At 37.8% G+C, this 21,306-nt stretch overlaps 1 protein-coding gene across 2 annotated transcripts in view; it reads left to right on the top strand.

The window, feature by feature from the left end:
- The window catches only part of VMP1 (vacuole membrane protein 1), a 204,593-nt gene that overhangs the window by 151,274 nt on the left and 32,013 nt on the right, over positions 1 to 21,306 (top strand). For both annotated transcript variants that reach the window (XM_063455315.1, XM_063455305.1), the window contains exons 8-9: positions 4,663 to 4,743; positions 16,999 to 17,115. In XM_063455315.1, the coding sequence (XP_063311385.1) occupies positions 4,663 to 4,743; positions 16,999 to 17,115 (198 nt within the window). The remainder of the gene's footprint in view (positions 1 to 4,662; positions 4,744 to 16,998; positions 17,116 to 21,306) is intronic.

Genomic DNA, 21,306 nt, shown 5'->3' with positions numbered 1-21,306 from the left:
AAGCAGATCTCAGGAAAGGGGGTAGAAAAGGCATTTCACATAAGGATAATGTGGGAAATTAAGTACTGTTTAAACTAAATGAATCACTGTCTGAATCATGGAGTGAAAAGAGAGAATGAAAATATAAAAACTCAGGTTGCAGATGTTTCCTAATGTAAGTAGCATTATAGTTCTTCCAGCATTTAATTAATTATTACTTTTTGGTATTACTCCAGATATCTGTTACTGTCAGATTATCTATTTATGATAATTTCAGTTTTTTGTATTATTATTAAATCAGAAGTTTAACATTTTAATACAAAAAGTAAAGGTGCTGTTAATTCATTTAACGTTTTTATTTCACTAAAGTGCTTTGTTGACTTTTTATATATAACATCTTATTCGCTAATACCCCAAATATTCAGCCATTTGTAAGCAATATTTAAAGTTCTTATCCAGGGAATTGAAACATCAATATTTTATTAACGTATTTCAAATTAAAAGCACAACGTGGTGATTTTGTGTTGTGTTGCAATTAAGATGATTTCAAGCCTCTTTCACAACTCATAGGAAGCATGGCAAAATAAAATTCAATAGGAAGTCTGTTTTGCTATTTAATTTTTTTCTTTACTAATATAATATTTTTGTCCGTTATTGCTAGTAATGCCGGTCAGGAATTGAAACTGTTGCAAGGGGTTTTTCACAATTCTACATACGGCAGATATTTCGTTCTTTTTCATGCAGAATTGAGGAACTAATCAGTTTACATCTTTTTAAAAAAATGTTTCTTTTAAAACACGTGCTAGTTACTTGTGTTTTTAGAGAACAAAAATTCCAACCTAATTTAGAGGCTGTGATTTATTTATTTTTTACATTTATTTTATTTTTTGGGAATTGGAAATTGACAGCATACCCACAGAAAATTACATTTCTTTAAAAAGAAAAATGGAAAGAATATTGCAATACTCCGTTAGCTTGCCCTGCAAAAATTAGACTTTTTGAACTTTTGTGACATACTGTTATTTTGGAATAAACATCAACAGCTATGGGTTTATTCGTTAAACACAGTGTTGTTATGCATTTAATATAAAGGCAAAAGCAGCTGGTTTGGAAAAAAAATCTCTTGTATAGTCACAGATTTGACAGTTTTAGTCTAATTGTTACAGTTCAATTTTTAATGAATGACATTTCAGTGTTTAGTGATAAACTAATTAGTGATTTCTTTATGTATTATGACTTTTTCTGAGTGATGATTTTTATTTTACAATTGGAATTGAAAGCTTAATTAATTTTTGTTTCTGGTTTAAACACCTGGTTTTCATGGTCTTGAATATACTAGCTAAATTTTTCAGTTTGAGCTTCACAGAGTATGATATCAAAACCAATTTCAGAAGTGTTTTACTTTTTTAATTGCTGTGTGCGTTTGTAATGCACAAGACCATTACTTTCAAAATGTGCAATTCATTTAGGATAAAGTATATACTTTGATAAATTACAAAATCTTGTAATTTCTAAGATCCCCTCCCCCCCAAAATACTTGTAGATCTAGTTGGAAAATGTAATAATGAAAAGTTTTCTTTAGCTGTTCCAATAATTATAGAATCAAATAAGTCATGTACAAGAACATTTTTTACTACATTAAATTTACCTACTTAATTTTTTATTTTTGTGGGTATATGTGTAAAATATTTGTTTTTCAAAATGTGTATATATATATAAGAAATAAACTAAAAGCAATATAAGTAGTTTGCTTAAAAATATGCATTTTTTGCAGATAAATATTCTAACTTTACTAAAACAAAAAATATAATTTACAAAGGGATATCGTGTGAGAAACCTTTAGAAATGAAACATGCAGCAGCAAATTCGAAAATAATCTACACATTTGAAAACTAGCTCTGACTAATAAAAAATCTAATACTAAACCACATCTTAATATTACAACGCATTTTGCAAATACAATAAATAACTATTTAAAACCTGCAATAGAAAACTTTACATTATGCAGTGAGTTTGTTTCCTACATTTATGTAGGAGGTAAAGTTATATGGCTAATTTAAGCCCCCTAAACATACATAAAATATCGTAAATTCACTGTGCAAACACTCCAGCTGTATTTCTGAATGGTGCAAAACTGTGTTGGTGGATTAGATTTAAATTAAAATATTTGGGGTGGGAATTTATCGTCGTTTACAATTTCCACGTCTGCATAACTATACGTATCTACAAAGTTGAGAGGGTGCATTTCTCTCCTATGAATTCATTTCAACTAGTTATGTGGTTATGACATGTATTTTTAAATTTTTTTTTTTTTTTTTTTTAAATAGAACCGTATTGAGCAAATGCTTGTATAACCGTGGCAGTAGTAACTGAATAATGAAAAAGAAAAGTGCGGATCTGTATCTAAAATTCTACACGTGTGTGTATATATATGCGTGTAAATATGTGTGTGTGTATATATATATATATATCTATATATCATCACGTGTAGGAATAAAACCTTGTTGATGGATTAGTATGCAGTAAAAAGCATATTGCTATATATGTGAATGTTGGCTGGATTTAGCACCATTGCTGTGTGTGTGTGTGTGTGTGTGTATATATATATTGTATACATACTGCCTTGTCATGTATCTCCTACTAATCTCAGGCAGAGAACAGTGCTTAATTTATAATATGCTTCAATCTGTAAAATTCACATTTCTGTAATCTGTTTAAAATAATGGAAATTAATTAAATATTTCCTTGTCATATCTATAGATAGGCTTGGTGACTTTTGCCAAGCCTTGGAAACCATTCTCATAAGGTTAAAAAAAATATTAACATAAAAAATAGAAAATGGATTACATATTCATGCTGATTATTCTGTTGAGTTCTCAAAAATATGATGAGAGCGGGGTGAAGATAGACCGGAAACAGGATAAAAGTTGATTGGAGGTTTTGGGCATTATGGGTTGAGATTTGAAATGATGCATTGCATTACATTCTACTTGAAAAAAGGTTTGGATTTTGTTTTGGTTTTGTTTCTAGGGTTTCTTTGCATTTCAATTTGATTTATTCAAAACAATTATGAGTGTGATAGAATAATTAATTTTTAAATAGTTGCAGACTTTGTAGTCCCCTTACTTCCCTAAGTTCCACTTTTGCCTTTATTGTCTGATACAATTGTGGTTTTAAATGAATATAATTTGTGTACAAATAAATATATAAACAGTGTGTTTGATTCGGTTTTTGCCATTATGCTGATGATATGGGTACAAATGCGGAGTTCACAGCTGGCTCCTTTTGAAGACATACAGCTATCGAGATTATGTGCTAAAATGTTTTAAATGGGGAGAAAACACTATGCAACATTTACATCTCTAAATATTGTAGCAGACCACACATTATCCATCCTCCTGTCTTTCTTTAATTTTTTTTTTACTAGTCACAGATGTGACACGAACTTCAGAGCATGTCAAAGTCCCTTCTACATCTTAATTGTGGACAAGAATTTCAGTGTAAATGCAAAGCAGCACAAAACTCTTACTCAATTTGTGACTAGAATATTGTTTTCCTACCTGCTTTTTTGTGTGCACTAAGTAGTTTTCTAATTTTGGTGTGCAGCAATGCCGTATTGTGTCTTAATGTGGATTACACACTTGAGTACTAGAATGTTTGGATGGTTATGTCCACTATATAACTTTTTTGCAATTGCCCAATTACATGCTTATAATGCTACTTCACGCCTGCCCTCCTTATTTATTTTGCCATCTTTGTCTCCGTTTCATATGCTGCCATTTAAAAAAAAGTGTTCCACAATGTACCAATACTTTATCCACAACTTCTGTGAGTTTTAGACAAAGTGATAACATGAACTAGAGTTGAGGCAGTTTATTATATTATAAAAGGCCACTACAGTCCAAAGTCACATGCTTGATATGCAGCATACCACCTAACCTTATAGTTATTCTTTAGTCTTGTCTTTTCAACGAACGATACTTTGCTGTAGATACCATAGACATGTTCTACATTGCATTCCTCAAATTTCAACCATTTCAGCTGTCCCGTCAACTTTTGAGTGTATTACAATCTGACTGGTTGGTTTGTGACCAACTTAATTATTGTTAGGATTTAGAAATAATCTCAAACGATTTAGAAATTAACTTTGTTTTTTTGATTTTGTCTTTTATTTCATTTTTGGGAACATTAATATTGTAATTTGAAAAACATAATCATAGAATGGGTGATAAATAATTCATGTCAGTATTGTATGCAGTGTTGTTATTCAAGAATTACTTTACTTTTTTTAGTTTATCTAGCACCAAATATATATACTTTATACATATGCTGTGTCTAATAGTGCTCTGTAAAATAAAGCAGAATTAAAATAAAGTGGTATAAGGGTTTGTGTGCTTTAGGCTTGTATGAAACTGAATTGTTTTACAGATAGTATATGTTCATCTCTACTTGAAGGGTTGTACACCAAAATGAGAACTGTATGAGAACTTAAATGAAGGTTAAGGCCAAAGTTGGCAAACCGGATAAAATGCCCAAGTCAGCCGAGCTTCCATTTTGGCTGCTTTGTCCTTGAATTTGAAATTCAAGTTGAATTTACAACAGTTCTCACTTCAGTAAACAACCATGTTAAGTTTGGCTACTAATTTGTGCCTAATTATGTTCATATTTTGTTTTGTTTTTTAGGATTTTGCATCTCGCGCAAAACTGGCTGTTCAAAACCTGGTTCAGAAAGTTGGGTTTCTAGGCATATTAGCTTGTGCTTCGGTAAGTTGTTTGTTAGTGTTTTTTTGTTGTTGTTTTAAAAAAATAAAAATAAAATTTAAGTCCTGGATGAGGAGATTAATAATATAAAGTGCACTTTTTGCAATAGGGGTTCCAGCGATAGGGCAAAAAGCAGAGGTGACAGAGGGCGGCAGCCCTGTCTGGTTCCATTGCCCAAGGTGAAGGGTAGCGCCTTTGAACCTGCTATACGGACCCGCGCCTGAACATTCGTGTACATTGCCTTAATTGCAGTGATATAAGTGTTGGGGAGGCCAAAGTGCCGAAGAACCTCAAATAGATAAGGCCACTTAATGATTGCTTTTTTGTGTGGAGAGGAAAGGAGGCAGACCTTTTGGAGTTTCTGACATAAATTAATAAGAATGAATACAATCTATCATTTACGTACAAATACAGTTCTACAAATATAGACTTTCTAGATTTGGTCCTATATACGGACCAACACAAAATCTTAAAGCCTAAGACTTTTTTTAAAAGCGTGGATGTGAACAGCTATATTTGGACCTCTAGCTGCCATTATCCTTCCTGGTTATCAGGTGTCCCATTCAGTCAATTCTTAAGAGTTAAGAAGAATTGTACAGACCCTGAGATATGTGATTCACAACTCCAGAAGGTGAAACAACAATTCGCAGGGAAAAGCTATGATAAAAAATTATTAGATACAGCCCTTCAAAAAGTAAAAACTGTAGAACGTTCAACACTTCTGAATAAACAGGAGAAAGCCAAACTCAATAAGGCAACTGGGAATCTATGCCCCCTGGTGTTTAATTACAGTGCACAAGCATATTGTTTAAAAAGGAGTGTACAGAAACACTGGCATTTATTACGTCAGGACCCTACATTAGCTTTGCTTTTACCTGCAAAACTGATGAAAAACTACGAGATAGACTAGTACATAGTTATAATAAGCCAACAAAGGGCAATCACTTTTTAACTGGAAAGAAAGGATATTATAAATGTGGGATCTGTAATATATGTAAATTAAGCTCTAAAGGGAAGAACTGTACAACCTTCCAGTCCTCGGTCACAAAGGAAGTATTTGACATCAAGGATTGCATTACGTGTAATACTAAACAGGTCATTTATATGTTGAAGTGCCCGTGCGGCCTCCAATATGTGGGCCGAACAAAAAGAACACTAAAGGTCAAACTTAGAGAGCATGTTTATAATATCAGAAGAGGTTTCGAGAAACATTCCCTCTCAAGTCACTTCAAAATACACCATAATAGCGATCCGGCACTCCTCACATACTGTGGTATTCAAAAAGTAGAAGTACCATGGAGGGGAGGTGAATTGAGCAAGGTTTTAACATACAGGGAAATGTTCTGGATATACAATCTGAAAACCCTCACTCCTTTAGGTTTAAATGCGGAATTGGAGTTAGCCAATATACTGTAGTGGAACAGTAATCAGGAAAATATGGACTAAATTCCTGCTCCCTATATATATATATCGACAATAGTTAGATCACAGGATTGTTCAGAAATAGTCGAATATAATTGTATGTCATGGATAAGTTTGTATCGGAGTATACCTTTAAGAAAAATAACTCACTTACTCCTAAGTAGAATGTATTTCATTAATAATCGATAATAGAAGTATATTCTTGTAGAAGGGAATAAGAATCTCAATATAAGAGTACAAGATAACTACAGTGCATTTTACTAAGCTGGAAAGAAATAGCTCTTGGTTACAATGGGATACAGAACAAGATATATTAATTCCTACATTAGAGTTACAATTTGTTGCACAAGTCAGGGGAGTGGACACTTTGAAACAATATATGTCAATAGTCAAAACCTGTCTGCTGACATTATCAGAAGTGGTGACCTGATCCAATCACAATGCTTCCCCATAGGATTGGCTGAGACTGTGAAGGAGGCAGATCAGGGGCAGAGCCAGCTCAAGTCAAACACAGCCCTGGCCCAGTGGCGTACACACAACCCATGGGGCCCCGGTGCGAAAACTGATCCGTGGCCCCCCCCCCTCTGCGCGGGCTGGGGCCGCAACACATGGCGGCAGGCACCTGGTCGCAGGGCTGTGACCGCGGTATGTACGCCAGTGCATGCAGATACACATACACTTAAAGGACCACTACAGACACCCAGATCACATCAGCTCAATGAAGTGGTCTGGGTGCCAGGTCCCTCTAATTTTAACCATGCAGCTGAAACTGCTATGTTTAACCATGCAGCTGAAACTGCTATGTTTCACTGAGGGTTAATCCAGCCTCTAGTGGCTGTCTCATTGACAGCCGCTAGAGGAGCTTCCGCGATTCTCACTGTGAAAATCACAGTGAGAAGACGCTGAACGTCCATAGGAAAGCATTGAGTAATGCTTTCCTATGGGCGGTTTGAATGCGCACGCGGCTCTTGCCACGCATGCGCATACAGAGCTGAGAGGCGGACCGGGTCGGAGAGATCCCCAGCGCCAATGGAGTCCGGCGCTGGAGAAAGGTAAGTGCTTAAGACACACACACTCTCACGAACATACACACTAGCTAACAGACACACACATTTATTGACAGACGCACACAAACGAACACACTCAGTAACAGACACAGACAGTAACACACTCACTGACACACTCTCACACTAACACACACACACACACACTAACACACACACACACTAACACACACACACACACACATTAACACACACTCACACACACACACTCTAACAACACTTACACACACACACACACACTAACACACACACACTAGTTTTTTTTAAACATTTAATCCCCCCAGCCTCCTTACCTGTGGGAGTGCTGAGGGGATTCCCTGGGGTCCAGTGGTGGTGGTGCTGCTGGGCGGGCTATCTGGCTGGCAGGCGCTGAGAGGCGGACCGGGTCGGAGAGATCCCCAGCGCCAAGGGAGTCCGGCGCTGGAGAAAGGTAAGTGCTTAAGACACACACACTCTCACTAACAGACACACACATTTATTGACAGACACACACTCAGTGACAGACATACATACACACTCACTGACAGACAGACTCACACTCACTCACAGACACACACAAACTAACACACTCCGTAACAGACACACACAGTAACACACTCACTGACACACTCCAACACTAACACACACACACTAACACACACACACACACTCTCACACTAACACGCACACTCACACTAACACTCTAACACACACACACTCTAACACACACACTCACACTAACACACACACATACTTTTTTAAAAACATTTTATCCCCCCAGCCTCCTTACCTGTGGGAGTGCTGAGGGGATTCCCTGGGGTCCAGTGGTGGTGGTGGTGGTGGTGGTGCTGCTGCTGGGCGGGCTATCTGGCTGACGGGCGCGTGAGGGAGCACTCTCCCCTGAGTGCTTCCTCTTCAGCTCCCTCGCGCGCCGCGTAGGGATGCCGGTGCCGGAAAATGACGTCATCTTCCGGCTCCGGTATCAGTGCGGTGCGCAAGGGAGCTGAAGAGGAAGCACTCATGGGGAGAGTGCCCCTTGCGCGCCCGCCAGCCCGATAGCCAGCCGGGTGACATAAGGGCCAGCCTCGGGGGGCCCTGAGGTGGCGAGGTGGCCGGCTCATGGGCCCCCCAGGAGAAGAGGCTGGCCCAGTGGGTACATACCTGGGTCGCAGGGCGGCCGGGCCCCCTGATGGGCCGGGCCTGGTCGCAGCCACGACCCCTGCGACCCTGGTATGTACGCCACTGTCCTGGCCAATCAGCATCTCCTCATAGAGATTAGTCAATGAATCTCTATGAGGAAAGTTCAGTGTCTGCATGCAGATGGAGGAGATACTAGGCAAAATGAGATAGGAAGCAGCTCTAGCAGACATCTGAGGAGTGGTCTGTGAAGTTATCACTAGGCTGTAATATAAACACTGCATTTTCTCTGAAAATACAGTGTTTACAGAAATTAGCCTGAAGGGTATTATTTTACTCACCAGAACAAATGCAATAAGCTGTAGTTATTCTAACTTTTATTAAACCTTTTTTACTTATGAAAAATACTAGCACATATGGTGCAATAAGATGGTAATATATTGGAATATGTATGAAAGTGTAATAAGAGAAAACGAAGACTGTTTTTTTTTTTTCAAAAGTACATTAAAAAAAAAAAAGTGTAAAACATAGTTTAAGTTCAGTGTTACTTATTTTTAATTTCGTAAGGGGGAGAGCACAGCATCTCCTTTACGGTAGAACAGGTAATGTGTATACATATCTTCTGCCGTAGGCTACCAAACTTTTGTTATGTCGATGTTAATATGTTGGGAGATTATTGTGGGCTTGGAAAGACTGTGATGTGTATCTGTATTGTTAATTTAATGATGGCACACACAGTCTCTCAATTGTTCTCAAAGTGTTCTGTTGAAAATGCTGCTGCATTAAGGTTAACGATATTGTGGTAAATTAAATACAAGACATAACATCTTAATTAAAGGCATGAAGTAAAAACAATCACTTCCACTTCTCCTGTCTGAATGATAATGATAAAGAACAATATAAACCGCATTTACTGGAACAAGCAAAGATGATTTGTAGTTCTAAAAGATAATGAGCATATTATACCATTAAATAAAAACTACTGAAATCCCTCTAGAAGAAAAAAGTTTTTAAATAATAATCTACAACATATTCCCTCTTAACAAGGAGAAGCCACAAAGGAATGTATTTAGTGGTAGCTTTTTACTACAACATGTGGTGTAATCAGCCATAATTATGCTAAAATTTGACTACATGTGAGTTGTTCAAGCCTAACCTAGAAAAGTACAGATCTGTTAAATAAAAAAGTCCTTTATATGTGAAGTGGATTACAGCTGTTAAGAAATATGATGCTTAATTTTGCAGTGGCGTTGTCCTAGTCCTGCACAAAAATATCTTCATTGTCTATGGCAGGTGCCGGGGAAGGTGACCAGATTTTTTCTACCTTTTTATTTGTTGCACAGTAGAATTTTAATTGGTTTACTGCTGTTAACCCCTTAAGGACACATGACATGTGGGACATGTCATGATTCCCTTTTATTCCAGAAGTTTGGTCCTTAACCCCTTAAATCCGGAGGACGTACTATTACGCCCTGCAGGAACCGGCTCTAAACGCCGGCGGGCGTAATAGTACGTCCTCGCCATAATGGCCGCCCACGTGGCCGGCGCTAATCGCCCGCTGCAGATCGCGGTCGGGGGGGATGCCTGGCCCCCCAGGCAACCCCCCCTGTGGCCGGTGACCGCGATCTGCAGTCTCTGATCGCAGTGACAGGCTGTCACTGCGACCAGTATTAAGCATGTGTCAGCCGATTTCAAATCGGCTGACACATGCGGCCGGCGGCTTTCCCCTTCTGCAGATCGCGGTCGGGGGACTTACCTGGCCCCCCAGGCAGTCCCCCTGGGGTCAGTGACCGCGATCTGCTAGGTCTGAGATCGCAGTGACAGGCTGTCACTGCGATCTCAGAGCGCTCTGATCGCAGTGACAGCCTGTCACTGCGATCAGTGTTACATGTGTCAGCCTATTGGCTGACACATGTAACTGGCACAGTGATCCCCCTGCAGATTGGAAGGGGGGAGTGCTTGTACCACCCAGGCACTCCCCCCTGTGGTCAATTACCCAATCTGCAGGAGGTGATCACAGTGACAGACAGTCACTGTGATCACTGATCCTGTGTGTCAGCCAGTGATGTGACATCACTGGCTGACACTGTCTCTGCCCCCTGTCCTGTAAAAAAAATAAAATATTAGTTAAAAAAAGAAATAAAAAAAATGACAGTTACAAATAAAATATACTTAGATCATATATATTATATATATATGATCTAAGTATATATATATATATATACACACATACACACACATTTACACATACACGACGTGTATTTAAATATTAATATATATATATATATATATATATATATATATATATTATCAAATTACACGTAGACTGATACTGATTAAATATATATATAATTATTGTTATATATATATTTATAAATAATATAAAAAAAATTAATATGTAAATACGTAATAAAATAAAATAAAATAAATAATTAAAAATAAAATATTAAAAAATATATAGATGTGTTTTATTTCGTTCTAACTGTATTGTGATATTAATATATATATATTTATATCAAAATACACGTAGAACGAAATAATATATATATCTATATACATAAATATATACGTATATATCACTATATATATACCTATATATAAATAAAAATATTAAAAAAAATATATATATATATATACGTATATATACACATATGTATATATATACATATATTAATTCTACACATATATTTATGTAATAATTTTACATAATTAGGTATCCTAATTAATTACAATTAGCGGGACCTGCCTGACCACCCATGCCGAAAGTATAGGGAATTTAATTTGCTAGCACTATATTTAACCCTATAACTTTCCAAGACACCATAAAACCTGTACATGGGGGGTACTGTTTTACTCGGGAGACTTCGCTGAACACAAATATTAGTGTTTCAAAACAGTAAAATGTATTACAACCATGATATCGCCAGTAAAAGTGACGTTTTTTGCATTTTTCACGCACAAACAGCACTTACAGGGACGATATTATTGCTGCAATACTTTTTACTGTTTTGAAACACAAATATTTGTGTTCAGCGAAGTCTCCTGAGTACAACAGTACCCCTCATGTACAGGTTTTATGGTGTTTTCAAAAATTACAGCGTCAAATATAATGCTTGTGTTTAATTTTTTTCACATTAAAATTCGCCAGATTGCTTACGTTGCCTTTATGACCCTATGGTAGCCCAAGAATGAAAATTACCCCTATGATGGCATACCATTTGCAATAGTAGACAACCAAAGGTATTGCAAATGGGGTATGTCCAGTCTTTTTTAGTAGCCACTTAGTCACAAACACTGGCCAAAATTGGCGTTTTTTGCATTTTTCACACACAAACAAATACGAACGCTAACTTTGGCCAGTGTTTGTGACCAAATGGCTACTAAAAAAGACTGGACATCGCTTATTTGCAATACCTTGGGTCGTCTACTATTGCAAATGGTATGCCATTATGGGTGTAAATTTATTTCCTGGGCTACTATACAGTCTCAAAGGCAACGTAACCAATCTGGCGAATTTCAAATTCAAATGTAACACGCTATATTTGACCCTGTAACTTCCCAAAACACCATAAAACCTGTACATAGGGGGTACTGTTTTACACGTGAGACTTTGCTGAATACAAATATGTGTATTTTATTGCAGTAAAAGCAAACAGTATTATGACATTAACAGTTAAAATGTCATGTAGAACGAAAAAAATAAAAAAAAATCTTATTTTCTCCCATTTTTTTCATATTAAATTATGTTTCATAGCTAAATATTTGATATTAAATGAAAGACCTGTTTCCCCTGAATAAAATGATATATAATAAGGGGGGGTGCATTTAATATGAAAGAGGTGAATTACGGTTGGACAGACATATAGCGCAAATGCCAGGTTTTGTTTACGTTTTGTTTCGTTCACAACTTGTACATTTGGCTGCGGTGTTAAGGGGTTAAGGGGTTAAGGACTGAGCCAAATGTACACGTTGTGATCAAAATGTAAACAAAACCTGGCATTTGCGCTACATGTCTGTCCAACCGTAATTCACCTCTTTCATATTATATGCACCCACCCTTATTATATATCATTTTATTCAGGGGAAACAGGGCTTTCATTTAATATCAAATATTTAGCTATAAAACATAATTTAATATGAAAAAAATTTGAGAAAATAAGATTTTTTTTTATTTTTTTAGCCCAGGAATAAAATTTACACCCATAATGGCATATCATTTGCAATAGTAGACCACCCAAGGTATTGCAAATGGGGTATGTCTAGTCTTTTTTAGTAGCCGTTTGGTCACAAACACTGGCCAAAGTTAGCGTTGGTATTTGTTTGTGTGTGAAAAATGCAAAAAACGACAATTTTGCCCAGTGTTTGTGACTAAGTGGCTACAAAAAAAGACTGGACATACCCCATTTGCAATCCCTTGGGTTGTCTACTATTGCAAATGGTATGCCATCATAGGGGTAATTTTCATTCTTGGGCTACCATAGGGTCTAAAAGGCAACGTAACCAATCTGGCGAATTTTAATGTGAAAAAAATGAAACACAAGCCTTATATTTGACGCTGTAACTTTTGAAAACACCATGAAACCTGTACATGAGAGGTACTGTTGTACTCTGGAGACTTCGCTGAACACAAATATTTATGTTTCAAAACAGTAAAAAGTATCACAGCAATAATATTGTCCGTGTAAGTGCTGTTTGTGCGTGAAAAATGCAAAAAACGTCACTTTTACTGGCAATATCATCGTTGTAATACATTTTACTGTTTTGAAACACTAATATTTGTGTTCAGTGAAGTCTCCCGAGTAAAACAGTACCCCCCATGTACAGGTTTTATGGTGTCTTGGAAAGTTATAGGGTTAAATATAGTGCTAGCAATATAAATTCCCTATACTTTCGGCATGGGTTGTCAGGCAGGTCCCGCTAATTGTAATTAACTAAGATACCTAATTATGTAAAAATATTACATAAATATATATGTAGAATTAATATATGTGTGTATATATATATATGTGTGTATATATAATTTTTTAAAAATATTTTTATTTATATTTATTTATATAGATATATATATTTCGTTCTACGTGTATTTTGATATAAATATATATATTAATATCACAATACAGTTAGAACGAAATAACACACATCTATATATTTTTTTATTTTTTTTTTAATTCTTTATTTTTCGGTGCAGTATCAGGGGTACAAACATAGTACAGTGTGCCACAACAGCATATACAAGTAGTTTCACAGTTCCCATAGCATTCTACTGTTGGGGTCGAGTCGTCTTGTGCACCTTTTTCTAATATATCCGTCTGTGTGGTTATTGCGAATTTGCTGTCTCTACCAGTGATGGATTCGTGGTCTATGTCAAGTCGCGCTTCAGGTTGGCGCCCGAGTGGTGATATATCTCTGGTAGAGGGTGAGCTCTATAGGGCCACCCATCTCTATGAGTGGAGTTGTGTGCGCATAGATTCTACTGTGGGAGAGTGTTGGGTGTTGGGTGGTGTGGGGCGTGATAGCCTGTGTCTCGCTAGGGTACAGTCAGGGTTGACTGTTTGGTGTTGGTGGTCTGCCCCTTTATGTCAGTCTAGTGATGTTATGTGTGATACTACTTTGTGTAACCTACCCTTTGTCCCCAGGGTAGTGGGGGGGGGGGGGTTGCAAGCGTCCTGGTGCTGGCCTCCCGTCTTATAACTGCTAGGTGTCTAGCCCTTCTATGTGAGGCACCGTCCGGAGTTAGTCGGCTTAACATTTCTCTGCACGTTTAACTAGAAAAATCTTTAGTGTTAATGAGGGAGAAGAAAAACAAACAAACTGAGAAAAAAGCATAACTAAAAAACACAATTATACGTTGTCCACCGCTGTCGGCAGAGGATGAGAACTAAACTGTCCTGCCAGGCATTACACTGAGGTAACGTTTTTATGGCGAGTATCGTCCCGGTTTAGGTATCTAGTCCGGTCTTCGGGCTCTTGGTGTTCTGGGCTCCGGTGGAAGATTGGAGGCCTCTGTGCCTGAGAGTGCACGGTGGGGGTCCCTTGGTTGGCTGCGCTCTGTGGTGGGAGGCCCAGTGCTGTGAGTAAGGCGGGGATGTCCGCTGGGTCCGTGGCTTTGAATGAGTTCTCCTCTTTGGTAATCCACAGGGACCTTGGTGTTGCCCATCTGTAAGTGAGGCCTGCTGTCTGTAGGATCTTCGTCAGGGGCTGCATTGATTTTCTCCACAGCAATGTGGCTCTGCATAGATCTTGGAAGAATGATATATGGCTGCTTTCAAATTTGTAAGGGGTTTGTCCCTTCAGTGCTGTTAACAGGGTGATCTTGTCAGTCATTGTTTGACATCGGAGTATGATATCCCGTGGTGCTGCAGCTGGAGCTTGTGATGGTTTTGCTATTCTGTATACCCCGTCAAAGGTAAGGCTTGTGTTACTGTCAGGAGGGAGGCAACCAGTCGCCGCACGTAGTGCGGTAGTTCTTCCAGGGGGATGGATTCTGGTACTCCCCGTATTTTGATGTTTTTCCGTCTTCCCCTGTCGTCTAGTATGTTCATCTGTTTGTTTGTGTCTGTTTGGGTCGCTTGTATATGTTGGACCTGGTCTTTCAGAGCCTTTAGGTCGTTTTTGAGGTCAATTATTTCTTTTTCATTGTCATGGGTGCGCGCCTTAACGGCCTGTACCTCAGTAGTGAGTACCCCTAAGTCCGCTTCCCACATGCTCCTGAGGTTGCGCTGTAGGCTAGTGAGCATCTCCTGAATGTCCTGCTTGGAGGCCGGAGTTAGTACCTTTTGCGTGAGTTGCTGTTCTCCTTCAGACCGTGTTGGGCTCTGTCGTGAGGCCCGACCGCATGATCCCGTGGGTGAGGGGTCTTGCGAGGGTGAGTGTTCTCGGGAGCTCGCCGCCATGACTGTTGCCGGGTTTTGCAGCATCTGGCTAATATCGCGCTGGGTCCCGCGGTTGCCCGCTGGCGTTTTATTGGATCTCCTGCCCATCTCTGCTACTGGGTAGGGTTCAGGCTGGGCTAGCAGCAGTGCTGCCGTGTCCGGGTCGCTCCACTGTGTGAGGCCGCCTAAAGTAACTAGAGGCTGGCTGCTCGCGTGGTAGGCCTTGGTGCCGCGGTTGCGGTATTTCCTGCTTTGGGGCTGAAAAAAAGGCATCGGCCGCTTCAGGTTGGTGAGCCGATGGCAATGCAGGCGTTGGTTTGTTCGTGAGAGGTAGGATGCCGCTGATATTTGGTCGATGATATTGTCGTCGGTCGGAGCTGCTCCACATCTATATATTTTTTAATTATTTATTTTTAATTCTTAATTTAATTTTTTAACGTATTTACATATTTTTTTATATTATTTATATATATATATATATATATATATAACAATAATTTTATATATATTTAATCAGTATCAGTCTACGTGTAATTTGATATTAATATATATATATATTTTAATAGTAAAATACACCTAGACTGTGTGTGTGTGTGTGTGTGTGTATATATGTCATTACAGTTAGTCCCCCTGCTGGCAATGCAGCAGGCAGCTAACCCAGCCATGTGATTGTGAGGTCCTCAAAAAAAAAACGGAGGGCGTACTATTACACCCTGTGGCGTTTAGAGCCGCTTAGAATAGGGCGTAATAGTATACCCTCCGGTTTTAAGGGGTTAAAAGGCTGTCTTGTTTATTTTTTTTAACCTTCTGTTTTTTTTTTTGTTATTTTTAAATGGATGGTATTTATGGTTTTATTTATGTTTATTGATTTTTTTTTTTGTTTGTTTGTTTGTTTTCCCCACATTTTGTTTCTGGCTGAGTAGCTATGTTAGGTCAGATAGTACAGTTATCCATACCTCCCAACTTCATGCCGGCTTGAATCAGTAACCCCCAAGTGGGCGTCACCAGTGACACAAATCACATCAGTGGTGATGTTTCAAAATGGGTGGACATGCCTGCATATTTATCCACTGAAGGTCTTGTGAGCAGACAGCCTCCTGGCCAGCCCCCTGCATTGAGTACCATGCACAGAGCGCTGCTAAAGCACTCTCTCTCTGCATGGTTTTAGTGCCCACTACACAGAGCGTACAAGTCTGATAATGTGTTCGCACTGTTCTGTCCTAGAAAAGTTTCCTTTTGACTCGACTGTGGTACACCAGGGAACTGATGCAGGACAGGTTCCCGAAATCGGGTCTGTCTTGACAAAAGTGGCACAGTTGCCAGACATTTTTATATGGGGGACCTATACATAACTAGAGACAGAGGCACTATAGCATTAGGAATACAGGTTTGTTTTTGTCATGCTATAGTGTTCCTTAAAGAAACATGCAAATATATAAAATATATATATATATTTATTTATTTTTTAAATGTATTGAGTGTTCCATTAATATAGCTTTAAAATGTTTTGTTGGGTTTCATTTTTATTTCTCAGTACATTAGATTAGAAAAATTGGATTCTTGCATAATTTTGCCATCAGCCTTTTTCAACAATCACATCAATATGTCCGTTCCCCAAATGCTCAGTGCAGCATCCTTCAGTCATTCACTAATATTTTATTGTATTGGCTACACATATGTGTTTTCAGTATAATGAGAATTTGAAGAACTCTAAATTAATATATCCAGAGCAGAAATAAATGGTTACTTTTTTAATAATTTGTTTTTTTCCCCTTTATTCTCAGATTCCAAACCCATTGTTTGACCTGGCAGGAATAACATGTGGACACTTTCTTGTACCATTCTGGACTTTCTTTGGAGCCACTCTCATTGGCAAAGCAATTATAAAAATGCATATCCAGGCAAGTAATTAATTTGGCTTTTGTAAAACATAAGATGTGTTTGAATTATTTTCTTTCTTTTTTTTTTTTTTTTTGTATTAGTAAACCCTTTTATTTATTTACTTTTTTTTCTGCAATAAAAGAGTGAATGTCTTGTAAATGATTTACAGTTAGAGAGGAAATATAACTGTCTAGCATGAAATATTAGAATATAATCCAGTCAAGTGGTTCTGAAGACCTCATTATAAACCATGTCTGAATGGCTATAGAACCACAAGATGGTATTGTCTCTATCTCTCCAGCTTCTCTCCTTGCGTGTTCATTTTTGGGAAGAGGCTGAATATATGGTTGTACCAATTGTTTGGGATCATAATGCCCACTAATATCAGGTAGGACAAAATATGTTTGTTCCAGTGGTGCTCTGAGATTAGGGGCCCCATAATGCATGATGTAACGTCCCCCACTGTGCAGTTTGAAATTTAATTTAGAAAAATCTGCCTCCACACAAATGCACCACGTGTAAGAAGTAAAATATGTATTATTAGCTTGTGCATTTAGTAAAAAATAGCAGTCATAGGAAACGAGAGTGGATGCCCATATTAGGATTTCCTTGGTTATAGGTGTCTATTAAGTTTTACCGCTTACCCTTCTCAGGAAACTAGTGGTTAGCCATGAGATTTACCTACATTTTTCACCATGCAGAAATGAAAGTGAATAGAAAAGTTCAGACACATTTTTTGTATCTCGCCATATGCCACAATATGTGCTGTACTCTTAACAGGCTACTTTAAGCACTATTACCACTTTGCATTAAAGTGGTTATAGTGCCTGGAGCCGTCTTTGTTCATTGACACATTTTTTTTAATAATGTATAGCACCGAAGGAGGATCCACAGCCCCTACTAGTGGTATGGCTTAGGTAGAGTGACAATTCATTCCAGCAATGGGCATCTGATATACACTGCGAGTGGGACATGTTCTTGAAGCACTATGAAATGTATCTTAAATCATTATTTTGTTGAAGAATAATTTGGATGCATTATTAGAGTATAGAAGCATGCTGGTAGAACTTGTAATAGGTGACGATCACCAACTCTTTATGGAGCTAAGCAGCCACAGACCTTTGATACCCCAAGCATGTATTCTCAATCTAAATACTTTTTTGGAAGGAAATATTGTTATACACACAATCCTCAGTGAGTCCTCAAACCACCAATGTTCGAGCTATGTACACCCATTGTGTCACGTTTCATCTGAATTTACAATCACTACTCTATGGCCTCTAAATCTTTCCTTCTGATGTGATATTTTTGCCAGGTTTGACTTTGCCTGTATACATGCATATAAGACCCACAACAGAAAAAAATCCTTTTGTGTTAAGACAATGCAAACGAACACTAATGTAATGCAATCATTTAAGGTTGAACACAGAACATACAAAATGTAGCATCTGCTGAACAAACCATTTAAATGAACAATAGCACTCTTATTGCTTTATAGATGCCTCATTCACTGGTGGTTATTCCCTATAAAAAAAATCATTTTTGTGAAAGGCTGGGTATTGTGGGCTTCATAGCCTTTTTGCTTTGTGCAAGCACAAAATATTTCCACAGACGTCAGTAGCATATAGTAGAAGGAAAAAACTTTTAAGACAAAATATGCACTTTCTCATTTTCTCTTTATTCTCCACTGATCCCTGCGATACAATAACTTATCTTTGCTAAAAATTCATCACGTAATATACCTCTTAATACAAGTGGCAGCACCTGTTTGGAGTCGGGGCTAAAACATTCCAGTTGGTAATTTTACAAGTTAGTGTATCATTGTTGTATTCCGTTTGTGTTTCTTTACATTAACTGTTAAGTTCTTAGACTGCATATCCCTTTAGTGTTGAATGGGTTAGTATTAGTCAATGTAAATTGCAGATCATTTTTCTGTGTACTGGTGAACACGTAACCTGTCTTTTTACACTGTCCTTCAAAATAAGCACAAAATTAAGTTCAATGTAACTGAAATCTTTCCTTTTTTCATATATATATATATGTGTATTTTTTTTATTTTTTTAAATCTAAACGTAAATGTTAGTGCATTTGATTATTTCCTATCACACATGGTAGGTAGCTTTACATTAAAACGTTTTATTTTTTTAAATCTCCCATGGCAGGCATTTTTCAGTGCATCTGTACTTTGAAAATGCATAATTGAATAAACTTCATTACCATTTCATTGCATGTGGTCTATTCCAGCTGTCCCCTTGTAAAACATTATGAATGGAATGAAAAGCTCAGTTTACTACATGTAGTCAAACTGTCCTGGCTGCACATATGCTTAAAGCTGCCATGAATAGCAGTAATTAATTTGTACACACAATGCAAGATATTTTTATTTTATTTTTTGTATTATTTTGTCATGGTTTGTTTCGTGTTTTTAGTTTATTTATTTTTATAAATGGTCACGCTAAGAACGCTAATTTAACCCCAACATTGAAGAGGGCAGGCCGGTGAAATGAACCACATCACTCATACCTCAGAAAGAAGAGGGGGAAAGGGGCAGGTCTGCTAGAAGAATAGCCATGTCACCATGACTGCCAATCAAGGGCATCATATAGAGAGAGCTGTTACATTTTCTGTATGGTCCTACTATGGTGTAAGCACTCACGCTAGTCTTTCTGAACACAGTTCCTTGATGTTTCCAAAAGATGGACAGCATGACACAAACATGGGATGGAAGGGCAGCACCTTAAAAATAGGAACTGTCCCTGCAGAAATTGTCAGATACCACTATAGGATATTATAGTGATTATGTTGCATGGAGTCCTGTGGTGCCATCCTATGGTAAGGAGCCAAACCATTTCTGAACGGTTTGACACTTACCTGGGTCCAGTGAGCCCCCACGAACTTTACAGACTGATAGTTTTATTATTGATTGAGTTGGCACTGTGGAGATTGGTGGCAGAGGGTCGGGTTTTATACTAAACTCCAAGCCTTTTTTCCTTTTTTTATTTTATTTTTTTAAAAACACTTTATTGTGTAAAATAACAGTTTACAATAAATTAGCATTTTGCAGTTTGAGTTCAATAAGAAAGCTTATACAGTAAAAGAATTGAAAATACATCATTGATATATTGTGATGTCTATGAAACAAGGTAACATGAAATTTAGGTTACAAGGTAAAGGATGGTACATATGCACAAGATTTCAGTTTAGTCCTACCCCATGGGTGTGTGAGGTTATGTCCGATTCTTTGGGTTTGCATATATTTGTGTGTTTGTATGTGCTACTGTGTCGACTCAGTCCTCTCTTGGGTGATCCCTAGCAGAATTTTCATTACTAAGGATTTAGACATTTACATCTAGGTGGGTGGTGTCCCCTCTCCCCCCCCCCCCCCCCTTCTTGTCTTAATGATCACAGTTTGAATGTTGACTAAGTACTATCTATGAATAAGAAGTATTCCGTGTGTGTAAAGGAATGTGGTGTCCTGCTATCGTCATTGACGATATACAAATAGATATGTAATTCTGGTAGTTGTTAGACAGCGAGTAGCATATTTCTTCCATCTCTCTTGTGTTCTCAACTTTTTGTATCCATTCCCTCACAGAGGGAGGGTTTGGTAGTTTCCACGCAAGTGGGATCATTTGGTTAGCTACCATTATCAGGTGGAGGAGAAGAGGAATCTTTTGTTTAGGGATATGTCTTGGAGGGTTAAGGAATAGAAAGGTATCTGGTGAAAGGGAGATTGGTTCCCCCAATATATTTCGGTTGAAGCCAGTAATGCGTACCCAGAATTTGTGTATCTCAGGACATAACCACCATATGTGTGCGGCAGTACTGTTTGATTGGTGGCATCGCCAACATTTGTTAGAGGTCTGTGGGAAAAGTGAGGCTTGAAGTGCAGATACACAAAATATTACAATATTGCATGTGTCTAAGTATCACAAATCTCTTTCAGCTCTATTGAGTTGAATCAAATGCCTGTACAAGCTAATCGATTCATTCAGATATAACTGGCATATCAATGTTTGTTTATAGATTGACAGGCATTTGATTTGTTTAGCATAGCTGAAAGATATTTGTGCACTAGTCTAGTAATGACAGTTTGCCTGGCTGGATTTTTTTACTTATTATATTGCTTGTTGTACAGCGTTTTTATTTAATTTTTTGTTATTCTTTTTGATGTATTTTAGTAGGGCTATACAGCACAATAACAAATACCA

The sequence above is a fragment of the Pelobates fuscus genome, chromosome 1 (genome assembly GCF_036172605.1).
Source record: "Pelobates fuscus isolate aPelFus1 chromosome 1, aPelFus1.pri, whole genome shotgun sequence".
NCBI classification, from domain to species: domain Eukaryota; kingdom Metazoa; phylum Chordata; class Amphibia; order Anura; family Pelobatidae; genus Pelobates; species Pelobates fuscus.
Note: the sequence above shows the minus strand (reverse complement) of the source record. Positions and strands in the feature narration are given on the sequence as shown.